Source organism: Salvelinus fontinalis, chromosome 27 (assembly GCF_029448725.1).
Source record: "Salvelinus fontinalis isolate EN_2023a chromosome 27, ASM2944872v1, whole genome shotgun sequence".
Lineage (NCBI taxonomy): Eukaryota > Metazoa > Chordata > Actinopteri > Salmoniformes > Salmonidae > Salvelinus > Salvelinus fontinalis.
In genome coordinates, this window is record NC_074691.1 from 13,161,212 (window position 1) to 13,187,980 (window position 26,769).

The 26,769-nt window shown below is 45.3% G+C and overlaps 1 protein-coding gene across 3 annotated transcripts in view; it reads left to right on the forward strand.

Annotated features, from left to right (window-relative positions):
- LOC129825072 (protein FAM184A-like) overlaps positions 1–26,769 on the forward strand; it is a 158,982-nt gene that overhangs the window by 87,757 nt on the left and 44,456 nt on the right. For all 3 annotated transcript variants that reach the window (XM_055884827.1, XM_055884829.1, XM_055884828.1), the window contains exons 3-10: positions 1,130–1,984; positions 3,765–3,900; positions 6,816–6,997; positions 8,288–8,473; positions 20,225–20,347; positions 20,766–20,927; positions 21,706–21,827; positions 26,309–26,459. In XM_055884827.1, coding sequence (XP_055740802.1) covers positions 1,130–1,984; positions 3,765–3,900; positions 6,816–6,997; positions 8,288–8,473; positions 20,225–20,347; positions 20,766–20,927; positions 21,706–21,827; positions 26,309–26,459 — 1,917 coding nt within the window. The remainder of the gene's footprint in view (positions 1–1,129; positions 1,985–3,764; positions 3,901–6,815; positions 6,998–8,287; positions 8,474–20,224; positions 20,348–20,765; positions 20,928–21,705; positions 21,828–26,308; positions 26,460–26,769) is intronic.

The following is a 26,769-nucleotide window of genomic DNA, read 5'->3' on the forward strand; positions in this document are numbered from 1 at the left end:
ATTCCGACTCAGCCCCTCATCGCTTGTGAGAAACTTCACAAGCTGGGGTTCTTTCATTCCCCTAAAATGCATTTCAACGAGGACATTATTATGTTATCTAAAGGATGGATATGATTAGGCCTAAGGTCTATAATGGGTATTGAGCTGAGATACTGCTGCATAGGCCTCTTATCTCCTTTGAGACACGAGAATGTGATTGAAGGATTGCAGGGGAGGTTACAATAGGAAGCCAGGAATCCCTGGTGGTTTTGTATTTTCTTGAATAAACCTTTGATAAAAATGTTGTCCTACCTGGTTGGGTGCAATGTGTTGCATTTACTATCATTTGATGAAGAGCCGTAACAGACAATCTTAAGGGTGATAACAAAAGAAGTCTGTTTAAACATATTATAAAAAGCTTTGCATATCAAAAACACTGGCAAGTTGGCAACACATTTAAGAACGTTACTGTCCTTCCCATGTTTTCACCCTGGTGTACAAAATATGGATATAATTCTCAGAAAAGGGCTTTTTATTTTTTGTTTCTTTTCTCTTCTTGTGATGACAGGCTTTTGTACTAAGTAAACAAGGATTATCAAAGTATTCAACTGTTCAGCATGATGTATTATTGGATGTGTGTATCTGGTGAGAAAACAAATAGCATTATTCCGTAGGGCAGCAGCCCGGAGCAAACACCCTGGATCAGTAGGGGGAGGATTAGATTAGGGGACATTTCTCATGGCTCTTAGACTGTAAATGTAAAACTCATTTTCTCCCAAAATCACTTTGTAGTCAGATTATCCGGGCTTTCAGTTGGAAGTCATTTTGGGGGAGTAAAGGTCAGCTAGTCACTCAACTGTCAATCATGCATCTCATAAGTGTTTTATGACTGCAGTCAGACAGTTAATGTCATGATAAACCTTTTATTTTCAGGACAATGCTATCATATCAACATACAAAGCTTGAACTTTCTTGCTGATGTACATTAAGGCAACTTTTATCGCCTGAACCGGAGAAGACTGCTAACATGTCAACATACAGGTTTTTTGCTGAGGGACATTTACTTTGATCTCCAGCACCCGTTCCAAGCCATTGGATATGCGTTTGTTCTATCCTGTCTCCCATTCTAATTTTCTTCCCGCCTCCCCAGGTAATCTACGCCCTCAACACCAAGAACGACGAGCACGAGGCGGCCATCCAGATACTGAAGGAGGCGCACGAGGAGGAGGTGCAGCAGATCCTGTCGGAGACGCGAGAGAAGATCATGCAGTACAAGGGCAAGATCAGTGACGAGATGGACCTGAAGCAGCGCATCCAGTCAATGGAGGAGTCCATGGAGCTGCACGAGCGCATGAAGCGCCAGGCCCTCGCCGAGTTCGAGACCTACCGGCAGCGTGTGGAGGACATGCAGCTGTGCACCGAGGCTCAGCACACACAGCGTGTTGTCACCATGTCCCGCGAGGTGGAGGAGATGCGGCGCTCGTTCGAGGAGAAACTGCGCTTCTTCGGCACGGCGCAGGCCCAGTTTGAGCAGGAGAAGAAGCTGGCGGTGGAGGAGCTGAAGGCCAACCATCGGCAGGAGGTGTCGGAGCTGCTCCGCAGCCACCAGAGCCAGAACCAGAACCACAGCAAGGACCAGGAGAAACTGGGCCAGCTGCACAAGGCTGAGGTGGAGTCCCTGTCGGAGCGCGTGGAGGAGGTGAAGGGGGACAAGAAGAGGCTGGTGGAGGAGTATGAGGCCAAGCTCAACAAGGCCCAGGCCTTCTACGAGCGCGAGCTGGAGGCCATGAAGCGTACGCAGCAGCTCACCGCAGACAACCTGCAGGCCTGGAAGAAGACTGAGGCGGAGCTGCGGAGGGAGTTCCACATGCAGGAGGCAGCGCTGCAGAAGACCTTGGGGAAGCTGCGCTCTGAGCTGCAGAGGGTGCAGGAGGAGGCCCGGGAACACAGGGAGAAGTCCCACAAGTTGCAGGCCTCGCTCACTGCAGCCGAGAGCAACATCAAGGTAAGATAGGCTGTGGAGATACCCCTCTGTGGCTTAAATGTCCCAATGAAAGGCCCCAAGCCTATTAGTCTTAAAGAGATACACATGTCCACTTCATAGTAGAAGATATGTAGCTAGCGTTGATGTTGTATTATTACGGTAATCTTTCATTTAGCCCAGAAAGCATTTAATACAGGTAACTGACAAAATAAAGGAACCGCCAACATAGTGTCTTTATAGGGCGTTGGGCCACCACAAGCCGCCAGAACAGCTTCAATGCGCCGTGGCATAGGTTCTACAAGTGTCTGGAACTCTGTTGGAGGGATTCGACTCCATTCTTCCACAAGAAATTCCATCATTTGGTGTTTTCTTGATGGTGGTGGAAAACGCTATATCAGGCGCCACACCAGAATGTCCTATAAGTGTTCAGTTAAGTTGAGCTCTGTTGACTGAGACACACACCTTTGCTCCTTTGAAACCCCTCTTTCAAAGTCACTGAGATCTCTTCTAGCCATGGTAGCCAAAATAATGGGCAACTTTCTATACTTGACCCTAAGCATGATGGGATTTGAATTGCTTAATTCATTCAGGAAGTGTTTCCTTTTTTTGGGCAATTACCTGAGTGATAATCCTGAAAATCCCAGTATGATTTAATTGTAATTTGATAATACTGGTTACTAAAGATATTCCCTTTCAGTAAACCAAAGACCTAGTCCCCGTAACATGTATTGGTGGGTCTTTGTTAGCTAGCTAATTTATCAGACTGTGTTATATGGATAGCTCCCAGGAGCCCATCCAGTCAGTTTAGTATGAGATGGGTGCCTACTGCTTACCAGGAAGGCAGGTGTGACACGATGATATCAGCCATGCCACCACAATTGGATTTTTCATTAAGAGAAACAAAACAAACTGAGAGAGCGATTAAAGCATGTCCTCTCTCCCTAAACAGCTCATTACACACACCTGCACCTGCTCATCAGGGAAATCACACCCTACGGACCAATCAGAATAGGAAATTACACCATACTAGACAATCAAATTGCATCCCCTGTTTCACTCACTTCCAGATGTTTATTTTACTGTAGCTACATGTTGTGTCCCTCTACAAAGAATGCAGATGTAATTTAGGCCTAGTGAATGGCAGACAATTTGGAGAAAGAAAGCCGGGCTGTAAAAGTAGTCTACATTTGTCTCTTAAGATACTCGATCTTATCATCAAATAGATTTTGGGCAAGACGTCTGTGGTTAACACCCAGATATTCCGTTAGTGAAATAGATTCTTGCTTGAGGAAATGTAGTCCCTTAATCTATTAATTTAAAGGACATCAACTCCTCCATACGTATTTTTCAGATTAAAAAAAAAAATCCACCAAACGAGTCAAGATATTTATTAGAACACCACTTGCAAATGAGTTTATTCCCATGGGAAATGTAAAGCTAAGTGCCTATTTCATGGCCAATCCGATGTATTATTTCATAAGTAACAGTCCTTGAGAGCAGTAGACAACATGCACTATGCTGTAAACGCTGTCCAATTAAGAATAAAAAGTGGTTATTCTCTCTACATCTCTACAGAGAGTGAAAATGCAGGAATTAAAAAAGAGAGTGATGGTGATACGAGAGAAGGAGAAAGAAAGAGAGAACGTTAAGTGATAATTAGAGAGTATGAGTGAGTGAGTCATATATACTGTTTCATTGTTTAGGGAGAGTGAATGAACACAGTGAGTTGGCCCTGTGCTACAGTAGGTGTGTCTGTGCCTCGGTAGTGTAGGCTAACCTGTGCTCTGTGTCTGTGCTCCAGGACTTGAGCAAACAGCTGGACGAGGTGACGCAGGATGCCGAGATCGTGGAGATCCGACAGAAGGAAGCCGAGTGCGAGCTGGAGGCCACCAGAGATCGTGTGCAGCAGCAGGCCACAGAGATCCTCCTCAAAGCCAGTGAGTTAGCATGCCACCCTCCTCCCCACCTCCTCTCTATTAAGGTTCTTAACCTAGCGGTAAACGCTGCACTCTCCTTCGTCTCTCTTTACTCCCTCATCCCTCTGTTATTGGCAGTTTACACCGTACTGCACTTTCTCCCTCCTCTTCCTCTTTTCTTTTCCTCCTCCTAATGACAGACTATGCATCCTCTTCTCCTCCTTCATCCTCTCTCTGTTACACTACCTGAAAAACACAAGTGAATAGTGGCCTACTGCACTCTTGGTCCTACATGATTCCCACCAATATTGAAGTATCAGTATCTCAGCAAGTCATGAAATAATGTGAAATAATGTTGGTTCAAATTGACCTTCCTTTGCCTCCCGAGTGGCGCAGCGGTCTAAGGCACTACAGATCCAGGTTCGATCCTGGGCTGTGTCACAGCCGGCCGCGACCGGGAGACCCATGAGGCGGCGCAAGTTTGCCCAGCGTCGTCCGGGTTAGGAGAGGGTTTGGCCGGGCCGGGATGCCCTTCTCCCATCGCGCTCTAGCGACTCCTGTGGTGGGCCGGGCGCATGCACGCTGACACGGTCACCAGGTGTACAGTATGGTGTTTCCTCCGACACATTGGTGTGGCTGGCTTCCGGGTTAAGCGAGCTGTCAAGAAACAGTGCGGGAGTTGCAGCTATGGTACAAGACTGTAACTACATGTACTATGTAGTTTTGTAAATAACAGCTGCTGCACGATATCTAAGGAAGTCTCGAGCAATTGCTCGCCTGAGGTAGAGTATATCATGATAAACTATTTCGTAGCTGTTTACGTACCACCACAGTCAGAGGCTGGCACTAAGACAGCATTGAATGAGCTGTATTCTGCCATAAGCAAACAAGAAAACGTTAACCCAGAGGCGGCGCTCCTAGTAGCCGGGGACTTTAATGCAGGGAAACTTAAATCCGTTTTACCAAATTTCTATCAGCATGTTGAATGTGCAACAAGAGGGGGGAAAAAACTCTGGACCACCTTTACTCCACACACAGAGATGCATACAAAGCTCTCCCTCGCCCTCCATTTGGCAAATCTGACCATAATTTTATCCTCCTGATTCCTGCTTAGAGGCAAAAATGAAAGCAGGAAGCACCAGTGACTAGATCAATATAAAAGTGGTCAGATGAAGCAGATGCTAAGCTACAGGACTGTTTTGCTAGCACAGACTGGAATATGTTCCGGGATTCCTCCGATGGCATTGAGGAGTACACCACATCAGTCATTGGCTTCATCAATAAGTGCATCGACGACGTCGTCCCCACAGTGACCGTACGTACATACCCCAACCAGAAGCCGTGGATTACAGGCAACATCCGCACTGAGCTCAAGGCTAGAGCTGCCGCTTTCAAGGAGCGGGACTCTAACCTGGAAGCTTATAAGAAATCCCGCTATGCCCTCCGACCAACCATCAAACATGCAAAGTTTCAATACAGGACTAAGATTGAATCGTACTACACCGGCTCTGACGCTCGTTGAATGTGGCGGGGCTTGCAAACCATTACAGAATACAAAGGGAAGCACAGCCGAGAGCTGCCCAGTGCTACGAGCCTACCAGACGAGCTAAACTACTTCTATGCTCGCTTCGAGGCAAATAACACTGAAACATGCATGAGAGCACCAGCTGTTCTGGAAGACTGTGCGATCACGCTCTCCGCAGCCGATGTGAGTAAGACCTTTAAACAGGTCAACATTCACAAGGCCACCAGGCCAGACGGATTACCAGGATGTGTACTGCAAGCATGCACTGACCAACTGTGTCTAATAACATTTGATTTGATTTGATTTGGATATCACGAAAATGTACAAATATATATATATATATATATATATATATACATATAAACATAATATAAATATAAAATAATATAATTAAATAAGTAAAATAAACATGTGCAGCCTTTGCATAAGCTTGTATCTGTTCTTTTCAGAAAATAAAAAAAGAGATCTTTGGTTTTATGGCCCTCTGAAATGAAACAGGTGCACAGGAAACCTATGTAGGCTTCCGTCTGTCTATTCACAATAATTATTATCTGTCATGCGGCTCTCTTTCTTCTACTGCTATGATACATTGCCCATGGATGGAAGACTGAACGAGAACCCACAGAGGTGTTTTATTCACTCTGGAAGTAGGTAGCTCCAGCTCCAGCTAGCATACCTGTTGACAGGAGATTGGGCTATGTTTACATCCCTGTTGTGCTGTTAGTGAGCATTTCTCCTTTTCCCAGGTAACCTTCCGCCTGACAGGTGTGATATATCAAGAATCTGATTAAACAGTTGGGGACAATAAAAGGCCACTCTAAAATGTGCAGTTTTGTCACACAACACAATGCCACAGACGTGCAATTGGCATACTGACTGCAGAAATGTCCACCAGAGCTGTGACCAGAGAATTGAATGTTCATTTCTCTACCATAAGCTGCCTTCGATGTTGTTTTGAGAATTTGGCAGGACATCCAACCTGCCCCACAACCGCAGACCATGTGTATGGCGTTGTGTGTTCGAGCGGTTTGCTGATTTCACCGTTGTGAACAGAGTGCCCCATGGTGGCAGTGGAGTTATGGTATGGGCAGGTATAAGCTACGAACAACGAACACAATTACATTTTATCGATGGCAATTTGAATGCACAAAATGACCGTGACGAGATCCATTGTGAGGCCCATTTTTTTTACAGGTATCTGTGACCAACAGATGCATATCTATCTTCCCAGTCATGTGAAATCCATATATTAGGGCCTAATAATTTCATTTAATTTGACTCATATGAACTGTAACTCAGTGAAATCTTTGAAATTGTTGCATGTTGAGTCTATATTTTTGTCCTGTATAATAACAATGTCTGGCTGGACTGTTTCTCATTCACTCTCTCTCTCCCTCTCCCTCCTTGCCAGGTCACATTGGCAGCCTGCAGGCCACTCAGATGACCCACGAGGCAGCCATCCGGGACCTGGAGTCTGAGAAGTCTCGTCTGAAGGACAAGGTGATCCGTCTAGAGGAGGAACGCGGGGCCCTCCAGAACAAGACCCACGCACTAGACGACAGGCAGAGGCAACAGATTCTATCCCTGGAGAAGGTGAGACTTCAGTGTGGTGGTGGAAACTATATATCTGCCTCTCTGGATCCTTGAGTTGTTTGAGGACAGACTGTTTTTCTGCACCAGCTCTTCCAATAAGGAAATAGCTGTTGCAGTGCCTAAATCCACTCCTCCATGTTTAATTCACAAAACTCAACATCTTGGAAAGAGAAGTTACTAAACAAAAAAATTGCGCTTTTGTTAACGTTTAGCTGAGTACTTTGATTTAGCAAAGACTACGTTTTTGGTATAAATAGACATCAATTTTGCATCACAGTTTGCTTCATATCTCAGCTATTAGCCATTTCTTCCAATATAGTCACCATTTTGCTCTAAGCCATGCTTTCTGGTTGTAAAATAGCATTTAATTTAAATTATTGATGTCAGAGTACACAACAACCCAAAAATATTTTACGACTAAGAATTAGCTTGCTCCTTGGAAAGTCCCCCCTTGCTCTCAGGAGTTACAGATCCCTGAAATTTGCATTGCCTCTGAACACACAAAATGCTGCTGAGCGAGTCAAATTTGAACAACCTTTTAAAAAGAACGTCCAAAAAGGTCACATTATTTACGAACCGTAGCTCAGAAGACAAACTGTAGTTCCCCTGTAAATGTCAAGCAAGATTTATATCCCATTCTGCATTTTCATTATGGTAAAATGCACCGTTGAATCTCTCACCATATGCCGTTCTGAATATGTAATATGCTCTCAAGACAGGGAGAGTGTGATGTTGACATTGGTGTGTCTTAATGACAATTCCCCCCAGTCACTTTCACTGCAATGCTGTAGCCTGAAAAAGTGAGAGCGATGTTCTCACCTCTCCAGTTCCCAGGAAATCGCTGTCCTGTTTCACATTACCATAGCCTTGAGTTAGGTGTTACTATGACAACTTGATGGGAATGGAGTTGTGAGTACATTTTTCAGATCCACTGGGCTGCTGGCATTCTGAGATCTCTCTCTCTCTCTCTCTCTCTCTCTCTCTCTCTCTCTCTCTCTCTCTCTCTATCTAATGTGTCAGAGTGGATATGAAGCATCTTTAGGGTGCCACCTTTTTGCCACAACAACACACGGACAGAAGCGAGACTGAAAAGCGGAACAGCCGTTCATGTGTTACCTGTGTGTGACTGACTCAAATAGATGCTCACTCAAATTACCAAGGGAATGTAAATAAGACGGTAATGAGCTTAGCATTCTGCTCACAGCTGGTTTTAATTCAACTAGAATCAAGCGTCTTAGATAAACACATAGGGCTGACAGTCATGGTGTTGTCTCTGTGTTGTTCCATCAGACTCTACGGGAGGAGAAGCAGGTGTATGAGAAAGAGATGGTGAACATGCGTGCCAAATACGAGGACGACGCCGCCCACTTCAAAGAGTCACAGACCCGGGCGCTGGAGGAGCTGTCGAAAAAACACCGGACCACCCTGGAGAACACACAGACTACTGCCGAGAAGGAGAAGAGCCGGCTACTGGCCGTGAGTTACACACACACACACACACACACATAACCTCCAGTAACACAACACTGTACCTACGCAACACACACACACACTGCTGCAATGGGATGGGCTGAACATACACAGCAGTACACGGCATCTATGATCATTTCACCTCCAAGCCATGTTTTGCTATGATTTGGCTACAGTAATAGATTCTGCAATTGACATTACAACCACCCTAATGAACAAGTTACACCGGATCCAACAGCAAGACTAAAACAGCAAGACTCATGTGTTGTCTCTCTTGTCGTGATGTGTCTTTTGTCCTAGCCCCGCGGAAGGCCTTTTGGTAGGCCATCATTGTAAATAAGAATTTGTTCTTAACTGACTTGCCTAGTGAAATAAATAAAAACTAAAGAACAACAGTTGAAACAAAGATTAGACACTAATTGAATTTGGGGATAAGAGAAAGGTCTATTCTGAGTCGGGCCTGCTCCATACCCTCCTATTAGAAAAGAGTCAAGACCAATTTTGTGGACTCGAGTCACATGACTTGGGTCGAGTCTGACTCAAGTCACAAATTTGATGACTTGTGACTCGACTTAAAAGAAAAGAACTTGAGAATTTACTTAGACTTGGAGCCTCAAGACTCGGGACTCGACTTTGACTTGAGGCTGATGACTTGAAATTATCTGGCCAGGTTTTGTAATGTTGTGTCATTCATTTTGTGGCACAGAGTCTACATGGATTACTCTCCACGCAGCCAGAGACAGTAGCCACAGCATCTCCCTTGCAAAAAAAAAAGCCTGCAAAAGATTGGCTAGTGAAACGTACACTCGGCACTCTGATTGGACCAACAACACAGGTCGGGTGGTGTTCTAGCGAACAGATTGCTGATTTGCTGTACAGTTATAGGATAGGGTACAGCGCAAACGTCAAATTATAGGGAGAGAGGATTGACATAATAAATAAACATTCTGCTCCAAAAATGGTTTGGTGATCAAGCACATGAACTGTGTACTTTTCAAGCTCATCAGCAATGGGCAACAGTTACTTGCATAGGCCTACTGGTATGTTGGTATGTACCAATTGCTTGAAATTGGTAATTTACTTATGAAGCTTGCATTTGGAATTTGTTTCAAATGAATTATTACTGAGGCGAAGACGCACCATACTGTAGGCACGGCTCTTCAGTTGCTCTCTTCAAATTCCCGCCGGTGGAGAGTGCTTTTTCACTCCTGTTGAAATGTTTGCTCTTGCTTTCACACGTTTGAATGCATAGGTCCTATGTGGTAAATCTATATTACATCTAATACTACAATAATTGCTAGCGTTTCATCATTCCATCCCCGTACCGTTTATTGCAACACGTAGGCATTTCGTGTTTGATAGGCCAACGATACATTTTAATTTAACCAACCACTTCTTACCCTCTGGGAGCGATGTTTATTGTGCACGTTTACAAGACTCATGAGGTAGAATATCTGTTGATTTCATTCAATGTATGGTTTCCTTTATTCATATTTTCCGGGTTATGTCGGAGTTCCATGTGTCTCTGTCGTACTGGTTGTGCGTATTAGGAGAGCGCGCCTCGGTGCGCATAGAAATAGGCTACGTGGCCTGAGTTCCACGCTTCGGAGTCAGAATGTTGAATAAGCGAAAATGATTATTCCATGTATGCACGAGTGTTGAAATATCATTAATAGTCATGAAGTCTGATTAAGACGAATGTATCAATGTATGTGGGAAATGACCTTTTACATTGTAGAACCAGTTTATTAGTTGTAATTGCCAATTGGGTAATTGTTTGGTCCTGAAAGAGCTCCTGTTAGACAGGTTCCATTTGGTTTCTCAAGGGGAGGCTGTACAGTCTTGCCCTCTACCTGTGTCTGTTCAGATAGGACAGGTGGAGCCAGAGACAGATGCTATTTCTTTTGGGATATTGCCTGTGTATATTTGGTAAGTCTACTTGTATGTTTTGTGTGATATGGCACTTTCACCATTGGATCACCAAGACCTAAATAAATCTGCGCTCTGAGCACGTCAACCTGCCTTGCCTTCTGCTGATGTCACGCCCTTACGGATGATACAAGACCCCTATTTTACAATGGGCTTATCAAAATGTCTTGTAGATAAAATAATGGTCTGTCTGGTAGCCTCAATAAATAGACAAAGATTTGTAGTCGAACAAATCGTTGCACGAGACTTGACTTAAACGCGTGACTCGACTTGACTCGCTCTTAGTATGCACGACTTGGACTTGACTCGAGCCTTGACCCGTTCTACTTGAGACTCGACTTGAACCTCGGACCGTGTGACTTTAGAGTTGCTTGTGACTTGAATAATAGTGACTTGGTCCCACCTCTGGTTTCAAGTAGGTGTTAATCAATCACACAGACACAAATTGCTGCTGGAACCACTGGAGAGAAAGAGAAAGAGTGGGGGAGAGAGAGTCATTACAATGGGCAGAACAGCCTCGCTTCCCTTCAAGCCCCTCCATGTCATTTGCATGCATGAATTCCAGGCTTTGCTTCTCTGATTTGGTTCTGCAGCTTGGCTGCCACTTGTCAAGGCAATCCCACGAGTGTTGAAAACAGCTCTGTGCTGGTGTAGCTTTGAGTATCCTCAAGTGCTGCCTGCCATACACACAGAACAGAAAGACTGTTATTATGGATGGCTAGTGGTTTGAAATCACATGGAAACAGATTGGTTATAATGGTTGACAACAGCCCCATCAAAAACCTTTCCTATTTCCTTGCTGTCTGACAGCAGTAATGTGTGCTTGTCGCTAGTCTCCCTCAGCTTTTAGGGCCGTGTTTTGCTCAGATCTAGGTCTTCCTCTCTTTCCATCCCATCTCTATATGAGAGCCCAGTGCTATCAGTCTCTGTATACCAGGCTGGAGGATGGGTCTCTGTATCCCAGGCTGTGCCTCTGTATCCCAGGCTGTGCCTCGGTATCCCAGGATGGGACTCTGTATACCAGGCTGTGTCTGTGTATCCCAGGCTGTGTCTGTGTATCACAGGCTGTGTCTGTGTATCCCAGGCTGTGTCTCTGTATCCCAGGCTGTGTCTCTGTATCCCAGGCTGTGTTTCTGTATCCCAAGCTGTGTTTCTGTATCCCAAGCTGTGTTTCTGTATCCCAAGCTGTGTTTCTGTATCCCAGGCTGTGTTTCTGTATCCCAGGCTGGGACTCTGTATCCCAGGCTGGGACTCTGTATCCCAGGCTGGGACTCTGTATCCCAGGCTGGGACTCTGTATCCCAGGCTGGGACTCTGTATCCCAGGCTGGGAGTCTCTATCCCAGGCTGGAGGCTGGGACTCTGTATCCCAGGCTGTGTCTCTGTATCCCAAGCTGTGTCTCTGTATCCCAAGCTGTATCTCTGTATCCCAAGCTGTGTCTCTTTATCCCAGGCTGTGTCTCTGTATCCCAAGCTGTGTCTCTGTATCCCAGGCTGTGTCTCTGTATCCCAGGCTGTGTCTCTGTATCCCAAGCTGTGTCTCTGTATCCCAGGCTGTGTCTCTGTATCCCAGGCTGTGTCTCTGTATCCCAGGCTGTGTCTCTGTATCCCAGGCTGTGTCTCTGTATCCCAGGCTGTGTCTCTGTATCCCAGGCTGTGTCTCTGTACTTCAGGCTGTGTCTCTGTATCCCAGGCTGGAGGATGTGTCTCTGTATCCCAGGCTGTGTCTCTGTATCCCAGGCTGGAGGATGTGTCTCTGTATCCCAGGCTGTGTCTCTGTATCCCAGGCTGTGTCTCTGTATCCCAGGCTGTGTCTCTGTATCCCAGACTGTGTCTCTGTATCCCAGGCTGGAGGATGTGTCTCTGTATCCCAGGCTGTGTCTCTGTATCCCAGGCTGTGTCTCTGTATCCCAGGCTGTGTCTCTGTATCCCAGGCTGTGTCTCTGTATCCCAGGCTGTGTCTCTGTATCCCAGGCTGTGTCTCTGTATCCCAGGCTGGAGGATGTGTCTCTGTATCCCAGGCTGTGTCTCTGTATCCCAGGCTGTCTCTGTATCCCAGGCTGTGTCTCTGTATCCCAGGCTGTGTCTCTGTATCCCAAGCTGGAGGATGGGTCTCTGTATCCCAGGCTGGAGAATGGGTCTCTGTATCCCAGGCTGGAGAATGGGTCTCTGTATCCCAGGCTGGAGAATGGGTCTCTGTATCCCCGGCTGGAGGATGGGTCTCTGTATCCCAGGCTGCAGGATGGGTCTCTGTATCCCAGGCTGCAGGATGGATCTCTGTATCCCAGGCTGCAGGATGGATCTCTGTATCCCAGGCTGGAGGATGGGTCTCTGTATCCCAGGCTGGAGGATGGGTCTCTGTATCCCAGGCTGGAGGATGGGTCTCTGTATCCCAGGCTGGAGGATGGGTCTCTGTATCCCAGGCTGGAGGATGGGTCTCTGTATCCCAGGCTGGAGGATGGGTCTCTGTATCCCAGGCTATGTGGCTCTGTATCCCAGGCTGTGTCTAGGGTTGGGTGGTATCAATACCGTCATATTGTTTCTGTACCATACTGAGGTATACTGTATTACCGGAAGTGCAGACAACGGGCGCTATAACATTTTTGTTGTTGTTGTAGTTTTTATTAGGCAACAGGGATCTTGAATGTCTCTGCAGTAACCAAGAATCTTGATCTTGACATCTAGCCACTTAGCTAGCAAGTTAGCAAACCAGATGCATAACTGGAGCCCTGAGCTGGATTGAATTTATTTGACACATCTTACATTTCTTATAGTTATACTTAACTTCTATTTATAAAACAGTGGTGTAGCATGCAACCCAACTTATTGAACATATTGTAACTACCCCGGTGTACTGTATAAACAGTACATCACCCAAGCCTAGCTGTGTCTCTATCTCAGGCTCGTCTCTGTATCCCAGGAGGTGTCTCTATATCTCTCTCTATATATACACTGCTCCAAAAAATAAAGGGAACACTTAAACAACACAATGTAACTCCAAGTCAATCACACTTCTGTGAAATCAAACTGTCCACTTAGGAAGCAACACTGATTGACAATAAATTTCACATGCTGTTGTGCAAATGGAATAGACAAAAGGTGGAAATTATAGGCAATTAGCAAGACACCCCCAAAAAAGGAGTGATTCTGCAGGTGGTGACCACAGACCACTTCTCAGTTCCTATGCTTCCTGGCTGATGTTTTGGTCACTTTTGAATGCTGGCGGTGCTCTCACTCTAGTGGTAGCATGAGACGGAGTCTACAACCCACACAAGTGGCTCATGTAGTGCAGTTCATCCAGGATGGCACATCAATGCGAGTTGTGGCAAAAAGGTTTGCTGTGTCTGTCAGCGTAGTGTCCAGAGCATGGAGGCGCTACCAGGAGACAGGCCAGTATATCTGGAGACGTGGAGGAGGCCGTAGGAGGGCAACAACCCAGCAGCAGGACCGCTACCTCCGCCTTTGTGCAAGGAGGTGCAATGTCAGAGCCCTGCAAAATGACCTCCAGCAGGCCACAAATGAGGTCAGGGCTTTGTGATGGCCACTCCAATACCTTGACTTTGCTGTCCTTAAGCCATTTTGCCACAACTTTGGAAGTATGCTTGGGGTCATTGTCCATTTGGAAGACCCATTTGCTACCAAGCTTTAACTTCTTATGGCTGCAGGGGCAGTATTGAGTAGCTTGGATGAAAGGTGCACAGAGGTGCCCAGAGTAAACGGCCTGCTCCTCCGTCATAGTTGCTAATATATGCATATTATTATTAGTATTGGATAGAAAACACTCTGAAGTTTCTAAAACTATTTGAATGTCTGTGAGTATAACAGAACTCATATGGCAGGAAAAAACATGAGAAGTTCCACTTCCTGTTTGGATTTTTTCTGAGGCTGGTAGATTTTCAGCCAAGCTCCCATTGAAATTACAGCGGGATATGGATGAGTATTCACTTCCTATGGCTTCCACTAGATGTCAACAGTCAATAGAACGTTGTCTGATGACTCTAATGTGAAGGGGGGCCTAAGGAGACAGGAATTAGTCACCACTGCCATGAGGTGACCACGCGCGTTCCCGTGAGAGGCAGCGCCGTTCCATCGCTCAACTGAAGTCAATGAAATTCTCCGGTTGGAACGTTATTCAAGATGTATGTTAACAACATTCTTAAGATTGATTCAATACATCGTTTGACATGTTTCTACTGACTGTTACGGAACTTTTGGACATTTCGTCACGTTATAGTGGACGCGCTTTGTGACTTTGGAATTGTTTACCAAACGTGCTAACCAAAGTAGCTAATTGGACATAAATAACGGACATTATCGAACAAATCAGGCATTTATTGTGGACCTGGGATTCCGAGGACTGCATTCTGATGAAGTTCATCAAAGGTAAGGAAACATTTATCATGTATTTTCTGATTTCTGTTGACTCCAACATGGCGGCTAATTTTACTATTGTTCTCCGACCTAACATAATCGTTTGTAGTGCTTTTGCTGAAAAGCATATTTGAAATCGGACACTTTGGTGGGATTAACAACAAGATTACCTTTTAAAATGGTATAAGACGTATATAAGAGGAATTTTAATTATGAGATTTCTGTTTTTTAAATTTGGCGACCTGCACTTTCACTGGCTGTTGTCATATCATCCCGTTAGCGGGATTGCAGCCATAAAAAGTTCACTTCCTGACTGATGTCTTGAGATGTTGCTTCAATATCTCCACATAATTTTCCTACCTCATGATGCCATCTATTTTTTGGAGTGCACCAGCCCCTCCTGCAGCAAAGCACACCTACAACATGATGCTGCCACCCTCGTGCTTCACGGTTGGTATGGTGTTCTTCGGCTTGCAAGCCTCCCCCTTTTTCCTCCAAACATAACGATGGTCATTATGGCCAACAGTTCTATTTTTGTTTCATCAGACCAGAGGACATTTCTCCAAAAAGTACGATCTTTGTCCCCATGTGCAGTTGCAAACCAGTCTGGCTTTTTTATGGCGGTTTTGGAGCATTGGCTTCTTCCTTGCTGAGCGGCCTTTCGGGTTATGTCGATATAGGACTTGTTTTACTGTGGCTATAGATACTTTTGTACCTGTTTCCTCCAGCATCTTCACAAGGTCCTTTGCTGTTGTTCTGGGATTGATTTGCACTTTTCGCACCAAAGTATGTTCATCTCTAGGAGACAGAACGCGTATCCTTCCTGAGCAGTATGACGGCTGCGTGGTCCCATGGTGTTTATACTTGCATACTATTGTTTGATGAACGTGTTACCTTCAGGCATTTGGAAATTGCTCCCAAGGATAAACCAGACTTGTGGAGGTGTACAATTTAGTTCCTGAGGTCTTGGCTGATTTCTTTTGATTTTCCCATGATGTCAAGCAAAGAGGCACTGAGTTTAAAGGTAGGCCTTGAAATACATACAAAAATACAGGTACACCTCCAATTGACTCAAATGATGTCAGTTAGCCTATCAGAAGCTTCTAAAGCCATGACATCATTTTCTGGAATTTTCCAAGCCGTTTAAAGGCACAGTCAACTTAGTGTATGTAAATGTCTGACCTACTGGAATTGTGATACAGTGAAATAATCCGTCTGTAAACAATTGTTGGAAAAATTACTTGTGTCATGCACAAAGTAGATGTCCTAACCGACTTGCCAAAACTATAGTTTGTTAACAAGAAATTTGTGGAGTGGTTGAAAAACAAGTTTTAATGACTCCAACCTTAGTGTATGTAAACTTCTGACTTCAACTGTATATATCTTAGGCTGTGTCTGTGTCTCAGTCCAGACTATTCTCTGTGTGTGTCAGGGTCCAGAGCTCTGCTGCCTCAGCTTCAGTCCCGCAGGCGGACAGGGGGGCGGCAGAGCAGGGAGTGTGTTTTGTATCTGGCCTAGCACCCACGCCTCATTTACCACTACAATGAGAACTCATCTCCCCACCCCGCCCGCGCGTTGCTCTGCCCAACCACTCAGACACACACAGCACCAGGACCTACCTCAGCCTGGGCCGAGGTGTTGGAGACTGCTGACATGCACCCTCCACATCCATTCTGCACCTCACTACAGAAAACCCCGCTCTTACTCCATGAAATACTGAGAAGCATTTCTATCTGCTTGAAAACATCTGCCACACTGACATGACTAAACTGTCTGTTTTGATAACATATGAAATGAAATGACTCAGAAGACATGCACGATTGACTCAGCCAAAATGCAATCTGTCATCTTTTTGCTTCTCGGCTCGGAGGCTGCCAAAGGCTTCAGTCAACTCATCCCCCTCCAACATGGTTGTATTATTTAGTGTTTTTGTAATTAAAAAACGTCTGCATAACAGATATTGGGTTGAGCCGCTGTAATTAGGCTTGTTTATATCAGGGCTGGCCAACCAAACACCATTGTTTGGAGTTAAAGCCTTTTCAGCTCAGAGAAACAAGACAGTCTGTACTGGCCCATGATGGCTGCTTGAAGGTAGGGAAGATGGGAAAGACCACTCTTCTCAGAGAGTTTGAAGGATGACAGAGGCTCTCCTCAGACACATTGGAAAGGGTTTGTGTGTGTTTCGGGCACACAAATCAGCCTGGTCATTCTACATTGTCAACAGACAGTGGCAGCTCAGATCTCCCTGTTTAGCCTTATTGTTTTAAATAGGAGGAAATGGAGGAAGCAACCCCTCTTGTTCCTCCACCAGGATGCTATTTCAGTTCCTGGAGTCTAATTTGCATAAGCCCATAGTCGAGGAAGATAGACACCTCGCCGGGTGCTTCGGCTGCTTCCAGGAACCTTATCTCAGGGAGACAAATGTCGGTCACTCTCCTTTGTCAGGACGAAGGTGGAGGTCTCCGAGACAGAACGGAGAAATGCGTTCATGTCATTGATTAGACTGGCGCCCAGAGAGAAAAAGAAAGAGAGCGATGCCTCGGCATCTATCCACTGCACTGCTGCTTATCATATCCTCTCCGCTCCTCACTCTCCCAAACAGAGATGCAGAACAGGGTGAGAGCGAGCGGATAGATCATGTAGGAGAGGGCTTATGTTTGTGCGCCGGTGAGTCAGTCACAAAGTGCAGCTTGACGAGTCGACGCGTCGGCTGACATCCTATTTTGGGCGGACTCCCTGAGGATCTTCCTCTACGCACAGCACAGCAAGAGGAGGAGGAAGGAAAGAAAGACAAAGAAAGACAATTTGTCATCCTTCTGTCCCAAGACGTGGTCATGAGTCACCTCCTTGGCTGGCATCGCCAAGGTGTGGGAAGGACCTTTACTGTGGACACTGAGGTAGAACTAGTGACTAGTCAAACTACCATGGGCGGCTGACAGTGTAGACTTTGTGTGGCACAAACTTTTAGACGTTTTAAAGAGTATGCACTATTCAAGAACTGTGCCCAAGGTGAACTCAGTGACTTTGCTTAAAAGCCACCACACACACACACACACACACACACACACCCACACACACTACCCTTGACACTCAGTGGGAAAAAAATAGGGGAAGACGCTAATGAGATTAAAGGCCTAATGTCTTGACTCTTGTTTTGGAGGGATGGTATCATGCAAAATAGATAAGCCCCTATTTGCATATGAGTGTGCTCTGGAAGATGAGAGCTCTGAATCATGTACTCTTCAACCACACACACATAAAGTGTGCAGAGCAGTTCTCTCTGAATAAGGTGGAACTATACATTATTCAGTTAGCTCTACTTAGTGCACCATGCTGACAAGTCTGCTGCTCATGCAGATAGATACTGCCTTTTGAGATCGCACTTTTAAGTGTCTTGTCTATTTCATATTCTGTATGATATGTATTCTTCCCAGTTTTTGGTCATGGGAAAGCATTAAAGGGACTTGTAAATGAATCATATGTACCCATTAATTCTGGAAGAATATAACGGATCAATGCCTCCTGAGCTTAGTTCAACTGTCATACCCCATCAGAACCCGAAAATAAAAGCAACAAGGTAAACAAACTCTGTATGGCCTCAAACTGTGGTTGAACTATTATTTTGATATCATGGATAGTTAGTCCATGCATTCGTAGCTCTATGAATTTGAGAGTGGTTACATTTCTCCAGCCCCATCCCTCATCTTTTTACAGAAACAGTGGCGGGGAGGCTGCTTTGTTATTGTTTCAACTGCGGATTGCCTCATTCAGAGAAGATACTGAGGCAAAGGATAATATATTATCAATCACCATCTGTATCAGAGGAAGTTAATATTGGAGTGGACAAGGTTCACATAGTAGTCTGAGTCACTAGTCGGCTCAATGCATTTCCTATTTATTTGGCAGTCATTGATTTAGCTTCAAGGCGTCTTTTCAGAGTACTATACCAGTAATGTATGTATGAAAGTGATCAAGTATTCTGTTTTGTAAATTATGCAGGCTTATATGAAGTGTTTACAATGATGTCCACGGTCGAATGTTCAGCGCTGACATTAACAGATGCAGAGCTGTTGAGAATTTCATAAGCAAATCGTCATCTGGTGCAGTAATTACATTTCCATGCCTGGTGCAAAAAAATGCCACTGCGCACTTCTTCCATCTCCAGAGGCTTGTCTTCCTATGGTGATGTCTACTTATCATACTGTCACTGGGGTGTCATCCACTGACACAAATATCCTGCAATGAGAATGAAATGGTAGACTAGACATCTACCCCATATCAGAAATGTCTGAAGGCCGCATTTACTCCGTGATATCTCACCGTCACAGCGAGAAATCTTTTCTACCCCCGGAATATTGAGTTCCAGAATGTGACATTGCCCTTATCAGTGAATTCTGCATAATTTATTTGATTTACAGACGTCCTTGCTCTGGGTGGCCTGACGTTGCGTATAGCACCAGTCAAAAGTTTGGACACACTATGCCAAGAGTGTGCAACGATGTCATCAAGGCAAAGGGTGGCTACTTTGAAGAATCATAAATATAAAATAGATTAAGATTTGTTTAACACTTTTTTGGGGGTTACTAAATGTGTTATTTCATAGGTTTGATGTCTTCACTATTATTCAACAATGTAGAAAATAGTAAAAAAATTAAGAAAAACCGTTGAATGAGTAGGTGTGTCCAAACTTTTGACTGGTACTGTATATAAGGAACTCACTCATGTCATCCCTTTTCCCAGCAGGATAGTAGCCCTGTCCTGCAGTCAATGGGTGACTCATGGGTGACTCATGGGTGATAGTCAATGGGTGACAGTCAATGGGTGACTCATGGGTGGAATGTTATTAATATTTATTATTAAGATTATTAAAAATATATATATTGAAAATGTGGTGTTTCTATGTCAAACAGTTTAGTTATATTTCAGTCTTCTGTGATGTATATAAAGTGTAATATTGGGATGCAAACTCAAAAAGTATTATTTTGTTAAGCCCATAACCATGTGTGTGAGGTGTAGGCTTTTGTTTCAAGGTAGATTTGTTTAAGACTACCAAGAATCACTCTGTGTGACCCTGATTTAGCCCACTGCAGTAAAAAGTTAGCCACCTACTCAGGGGTACAACATGAATGTGTCACTTGGGATTGGAGCATACACACACACACACACACACAGTCTCCTAAATTATTACAGCTCCCAAGCCCTTCTGAGTCCATATTAGACAAGATTGTTTTACAAGGATGCTGACAAAACCCTTAGTAGTGTGTAAATGTGAATAATAACAACCATTATCCTTTCATGTACTAGTGAATCCTTTTCCTCTGGCTTTGATTTCCCTCTAAAAGCACAGTTATTGCAGCCATATTTACTAAGTATTTAAATTCATAAAAATACTCTGATTAGCCCTGTAATGGTTATTGTGCTGGTAGTATTATAACAGAGTCTTTGGGGTTTGTCTACAGGAAATGGAGCAGCAGTTTGAGAGGGAGAGGCTCTCATTGGAGGAGCAGGAGAACCATCTCAGACAGCAACTGGACAGCCTGAAGGAGGAGCTCGCCACCAAACTTGAACAAGCCAATCAGGAGGTCAGTCAGAAGCCACCCAACCGATCAGATCTCTCCTCTTGCTCCTCTCATGTTGTCATGACCATTTGTTGTGGTCGTCCAGACAAACTGGAATATATTCAAGTTTGCTGCAATCAACAGCAGGTGATAAAAAAAATGTCTTGGCTCATTTGAGGTGCAGATTCCACACTCATATCTATTACAAAAATGGAATGTACTTTACTACCAGGTCATTAGAAAGGGAAATTTCACTCAAAACGATATATATCTTTTTTTCGTTAGTCGACTGTTGATACAGTCCCAAAATGTTTTGCCTGTCAGCAGTCAAATGATCAAGATATCATCATCATGACATGGCTGGTGACAACTTGCTTTCCCTTTACAGCTGTTTTTAAAGCCTGTCTGAGATGTATGATAGATCTGTCCGTCCTGTGTGCAGGTGTTGCGCCTGCAGGAGCTGGTGAAGGAGGGTGAGCAGGGTATGGGTACAGCAGAGGGACACATCACCAACCTGAAGGAGGCCCAGGACAAACTAGCAGAGGAACTGGACGCTACCAGGGCCAGACTGAGAGAGACCAGCAACCTGCTGACCGCCCTGCAGGTGAGAGCACCAACAATGCATACATACAGACACAAAGGCATGCACACACACATTCTCCCCTGGGCCCTGTGTGGTTCTCATCAGGGGAGGGATTGGAGAATCCATCAGCAAACCCTAATGAATTCCCTTCCCCATTCACTCTTCTGACTGAGGATTTATTGATTGTATATCATGTTTATTTATGGGGGGGTAATAAACTTGATCTGTACTGAATTGATCTCCTAGCCTTGAGTCTGTTCCCATACGAAATCCATCACATCCACCTGCTTTGTCCCAGATTCCAATTCTTGATATGCCAAGCAGACTATCCAGCAGCTTTGGATTGGCATACCTAATCAGACTCAGATTATGAATTATGTTCTCATCTTTAAGGAGCCCGTATAGCATTGGCAGTTCATTAGAAGGTTGCTCTTCAGACTGGCTCTCCCTTTGACCTTCTGTGGCTCCTCTCTCTCTCTCCCTCTCTACTCTCTCCGTTCCTTCTCTCCCTCTTTCCCCCCTCTCTCTCATCTCTCTGGGCCTGCATAATGAAGCAGACTCTCGTCTGAATGTCAGGGGAAGTGTGGAGCAATGAGAATTGATGGCTGTGGAGCCGAGTTCCTCTTTTGTAGTTGTGTATGTTGAGTCCTGTCTATACAGGGTTAGAGCCCATGCTCAATTGTCTTGTTTATCATGAGGGCTAATATCACAAACCCTTTCTCTCTCTCTCTCTCTCTCTCTCTCTCTCTCTCTCTCTCTCTCTCTCTCTCTCTCTCTCTCTCTTTCTCCTCTCTCTCAGGGAGAGATGGAGGCCCAGAAGAAGCAGCACGAGGCTAAAGTCATTACCACTAAAGAGGACGAGAAACTCAAGATGGACAAGATGGCCCTGGAACTGGAGCTCAAGTGGACCGAGACGTTAAGGTGTGTATGTGTGTGTCCTTGGCCCTGGGGTGGAGTTGATGAGATGTGCCAGGGATGGCGATGGACAGGGTGAGTGAAAGAGTTTGGCTTGGAGTAATTGAAACAGTCACATTGAGGCGAGTGCCACCATGATACACCATGGTAATGATACTAGTCCAGGCCCCGTCCCTGATCCCAGCCCAGAAAGAGGTCCTCCTCTCCCTGGCTCTGAGGATTATGAACGGATGGCTTCATTTAGAAAGAGCCAGTGCTGCACCACAGATTATAACCACTGAAATGGACGGTGACCATTGGAATTATCTTCAGAGGGCTCAAATCCACACATTTCAAAAGAGTAATAAGTTAACACTGTACTGTAATACTGTACTTTTGAAGTGCTGTAGCCAGCTAGGTCCCACGTTGTGTGCAAATGAAAGAGGAGTAGGAGGATAGGTCCCATGAGAAAACTGCCCCAAAATATTTCTATCTCTATTTTCTTTTAAAGAGTTCATTTTCCACAAGATTTGTTCAGTCACTGCCCTCGCTTATCTCAAAATGGGCTACTCTGCTGAAGCAATGGCGGGTGTTCACCAAGCGAGCAGACAGAGCATCTCACTGCCGCTGCTGCTGCCTGTTCTGGCTCAAAGGAGAAAGACAGGATGGTAATGAGGTTCATATGAGATATGGATTTGAGCCCGATTAACAAGGAGGCCCTGACAAGCCACTGCCTATGAATTTCAAGTGGAAAAGGGTTTTGTTGTCACATTTGAATCTCAATGCCTTTACAGCAGGGACATGTGAATCAGGGTGTGAACAGAACTGCAGCTCAGAGATTTGAGACTGGGGAGGAGGAGGAAGATCATCCCAGCTCATCAGACAGAGTCCAATTAGTGTCTGTCTCCCTTGCTAGGGTCAATTAATGTCTTAATACAGCATTAGGATTCCTGATTACCAGGAAGGCTCTGCTACAGATGGAGTTCTACAATAACTCCATCCAGACCAGCATTGGCTCAAAGTTTTCTGTCTTTTTTTTCATCTCTTGTACCGTAATTACGTTTAATTTACCCGCCTCTCTCAATGTTCATCTTTCACAATTTCATTCCCCTTCAGCTTCTTTTCATTTTGTCCCTATGAATTGTAATGTATACGTTGCGTTTGGTGAATTTGACATGCTCTGCAATTCTGACAGCATTTAGTGTTTTAAATAAGTGAGGTAGTTATAAAAAAAATCTAAATAATTGAAGACAGCGTATGCTTCTTCTTTAGTAAAGCATAATGCAAATAGCAACCTCCGGGGTTCTGATTGTACTTCTGTGTTTCTGTACAGAACATTGTTGTGTCCTGTCACTGAATAGTATTTGTCACGATCGTTGGAATAAATGGACCAAGGCGCAGCGTGCGTAGAGTTCCACATGTTTTAATAAATGAAACTTACCAAATCAAATACAGAAACAAACGAAACGTGAAGTAATGGAGTACTCACAGGCACTACACAAAAACAAGATCCCACACACAACATGTGGGAAAAAGGCTGCCTAAATATGATCCCCAATCAGAGACAACGATAGACAGCTGCCTCTGATTGGGAACCATACCAGGCCAACATAGAAATACAAAAACTAGAGTACCCACCCTAGTAACACCCTGACCTAACCAAAATAGAGAATAAAAAGGCTCTCTAAGGTCAGGGCGTGACAGTATTATTGTTTTCTGTTTTTACTGTCTGCAGTTATTCAACTCAACTTCACCTCTCCAGTTCATTGAGTTTGTCTGCGGTCTTGCCCTCATTTCTTCTTATCACCATGTATAACTCGAGCCAACAGGCCACTCAGAATGAAAGCGAGCGAGAGAGAGAGAGATGAAAGAAGAGAGAGAGAGAAAGAGGCAGAGGGAGAGATATTCACATTTCCCTCTTCCGTCCTCTGTTCTAGGCTCTTCTCTTTCATCTCCTGTGACGGCCTGTCAGAAACATCTCTCCTCCTGCCCCTCACAGGGAGCTAGACTGGTGATGTGGAGGGAGATGCAGAGATACCAGAGCCCCTACCCACATTAAAGCCTCCTGCTCTGTTTACCTTACGTAATGGTGGGCTTGAACATGAACAGCATTTGCAAGCGGAACAATCCAGTTGGGCGGCACCACCACACTGCACCGCAGTGCCTTTGACAGCCTTTCAAGTACCTCAACCGCAAGAGATGCGTGTGTGTCATCTGGCACACCGGCACAGCCAACACACACACAAGGAGAATACGCACACACAAGGGGACCGAGAATAATTGAACAGAGCTGGCTTGGCTCGTGCTGAGAGAGATAGACATCTAAGACCCACCATTTCAGGCAGATAGAATATAAGAGGAAGCTCTTTTACTGAGTGTTTCAATGCAGTGATGTCAGAACCGGGTATAATGAACTTCCACTGTCAGTAGAGATTTACCTCAGAGTCAAACTAAGCCTTTGTGAGATGCTTGGCGTCGATGTGCGCCAGAAGTTGGGGAAAGAAACTATGTTGCTGTTTAGACAGTGAGTTGATGGCGTCCATTTGTGGCCGACTGCTTGTCCTCTCTGCTACTGTCTGATGTTGATTGAAAGCTTTGATCTTAACGGGGCCGGCTAATTTACACACATTCTCCTCCCTTCTCGCTACATCCTCCTTCATTCCCCTCCCTTCTCCCTCCTTTTCCGTCCTTCATTCTCCTCCCTTCTCGCTACATTCTCCTTCATTCCCCTCCCTTCTCCCTCCTTTTCCGTCCTTCATTCTCCTCCCTTCTCCCTCCTTTCCCGTCCTTCATTCTCCTCCCTTCTCGCTACATCCTCCTTCATTCCCCTCCCTTCTCCCTCCTTTTCCGTCCTTCATTCTCCTCCCTTCTCCCTCCTTTTCCGTCCTTCATTCTCCTCCCTTCTCGCTGCATCCTCCTTCATTCCCCTCCCTTCTCCCTCCTTTTCCGTCCTTCATTCTCCTCCCTTCTCCCTCCTTTTCCGTCCTTCATTCTCCTCCCTTCTCGCTGCATCCTCCTTCATTCCCCTCCCTTCTCCCTCCTTTCCCGTCCTTCATTCTCCTCCCTTCTCGCTACATTCTCCTTCATTCTCCTCCCTTCTCCCTCCTTCTCCGTCCTTCATTCTCCTCCCTTCTCGCTACATCCTCCTTCATTCTCCTCCCTTCTCCCTCCTTCTCCGTCCTTCATTCTCCGTCCTCCGTACTGCCTACACTCTTCCTCCATCCTACCTGCCTAGTCTACACACTCACCCCCTTCCTCCCTCCCATCTGCTCCACTCACCAGGTGCTGAGTGCCCTCCTAGGTAGTTAGCCAGATTGTGGGGGGGTTGAGACTAGAGTATGAATATGAGGCTCTCTACAATATGAAGATGCTGTGTGTCTGTGTGTGTTTTTCCAAAGAGATGAGGATCAACACCTCCTTTTACAGCAGTGTCGCAGGGCTAAACCGTGGCACGCACTCACCCTGACGCTCATCTGCTTGTAGGGAACGACGAAAAGACTGTCAGCGGCCCACGTTTAACGACGCCATTCTCTGCTAAATAACGATTAACATGCAGTCTGTGCAGCGGCGCTAAACGCGTGGGCATCGAGTAGCGCTGACACGGCGAGGTGGGAGGCATTTGCATGACGCCGTGGGGAATCGTACACTCTGCTCCACTCCCAAGGATGTGGACTCTGAACACCCCCGGAGCTCCGACAGACAGCGGCTCGCTGGAAATGTTCAGCAATTACAGGACATACGGTTATCCTCTTAGCGCAGCCTGGGACGGAGGTTTTCTGTGTACAGACCGACGCATGCATTAACATCTACATACTGTATCAGATGGTTGGGAGTGTCAGCCCCAATCTCTCTTCTCTCTAATGATTGGCTGTATGCGGAGTCTGCTCTGGAGCGAAGTGCAGATGCATTATGTTTATGAAATATGCACACAACGGCAGATTTTCCTAACAAATGTTTAATGTAGGAACTGAAAAGTGGTCTGTGGTCACCACCTGCAGAATCACTCCTGTTTTGGGGGGTGTCTTGCTAATTGCCTATAATTTCCACCTTTTGTCTATTCCATTTGCACAACAGCATGTGAAATTTATTGTCAATCAGTGTTGCTTCCTAAGTGGACAGTTTGATTTCACAGAAGTGTGATTGACTTGGAGTTACATTGTGTTGTTTAAGTGTTCCCTTTATTTTTTTGAGCAGTGTATTTACTAGATGGTCTTTTCATGCATGTGCTCTTGCAAGCATGACTTGCGTGATAATAATAATTATTTGTCAATGTAATCCTAACCCTAGCTAAAACAGGGTTCTGCTGTATATGATTTGCAGCGGCTTTACTGATTTGGAATTAATATTACTAGTACATTAATGCTACTACTATATATTACTACATGGAATTATTTAAAAAATGGTTTGCTTTATTGCATTATGTTGATCCCCTGACCACAGTGTGATCTTTATTGTCTTCTGTATACTTCATCTAATGGTAATTGTGTGCGTTTGGTGTGTGTCCACAGGCAGGAGTGTAAGAAGCTACGGGAGGAGCTACGGGAGGATCATGAGGATGTCAAGAGGGCAGCCCTCACCCAGCTGGCCCAGAACAAGGAGCAGGAGCTGAGCAGTGCCCGCGAGACCTGGCAGAGGAAGGTGGAGGACCTACTGGAGCAGGTAAGAGACAGTCCACCCTCACCCTGCTGCACCACACTACAGCTGGTTCCTGTGATATAGAGGTGTTCTCGGGTCCAAAAAGTTGAACCCATTCCTGAAATGGACCCGGGGCTTTCCTACCCAGATCCTAGCCGAATAAATAAATGGACTAGAGGACAACCGGACCTGGCCCCGTAAAGAGCCTTTTCGGGTCCAGACTCGGTCTGATCCGGTCCGAGTGAGGGAAGCAGCAGATAATTAAACTGAAGCTGTTTATGCAGGCACTGAGGGAGGAAGAGAGGAATGAAGGAGCAGCAAGCAGGGCAGGGGT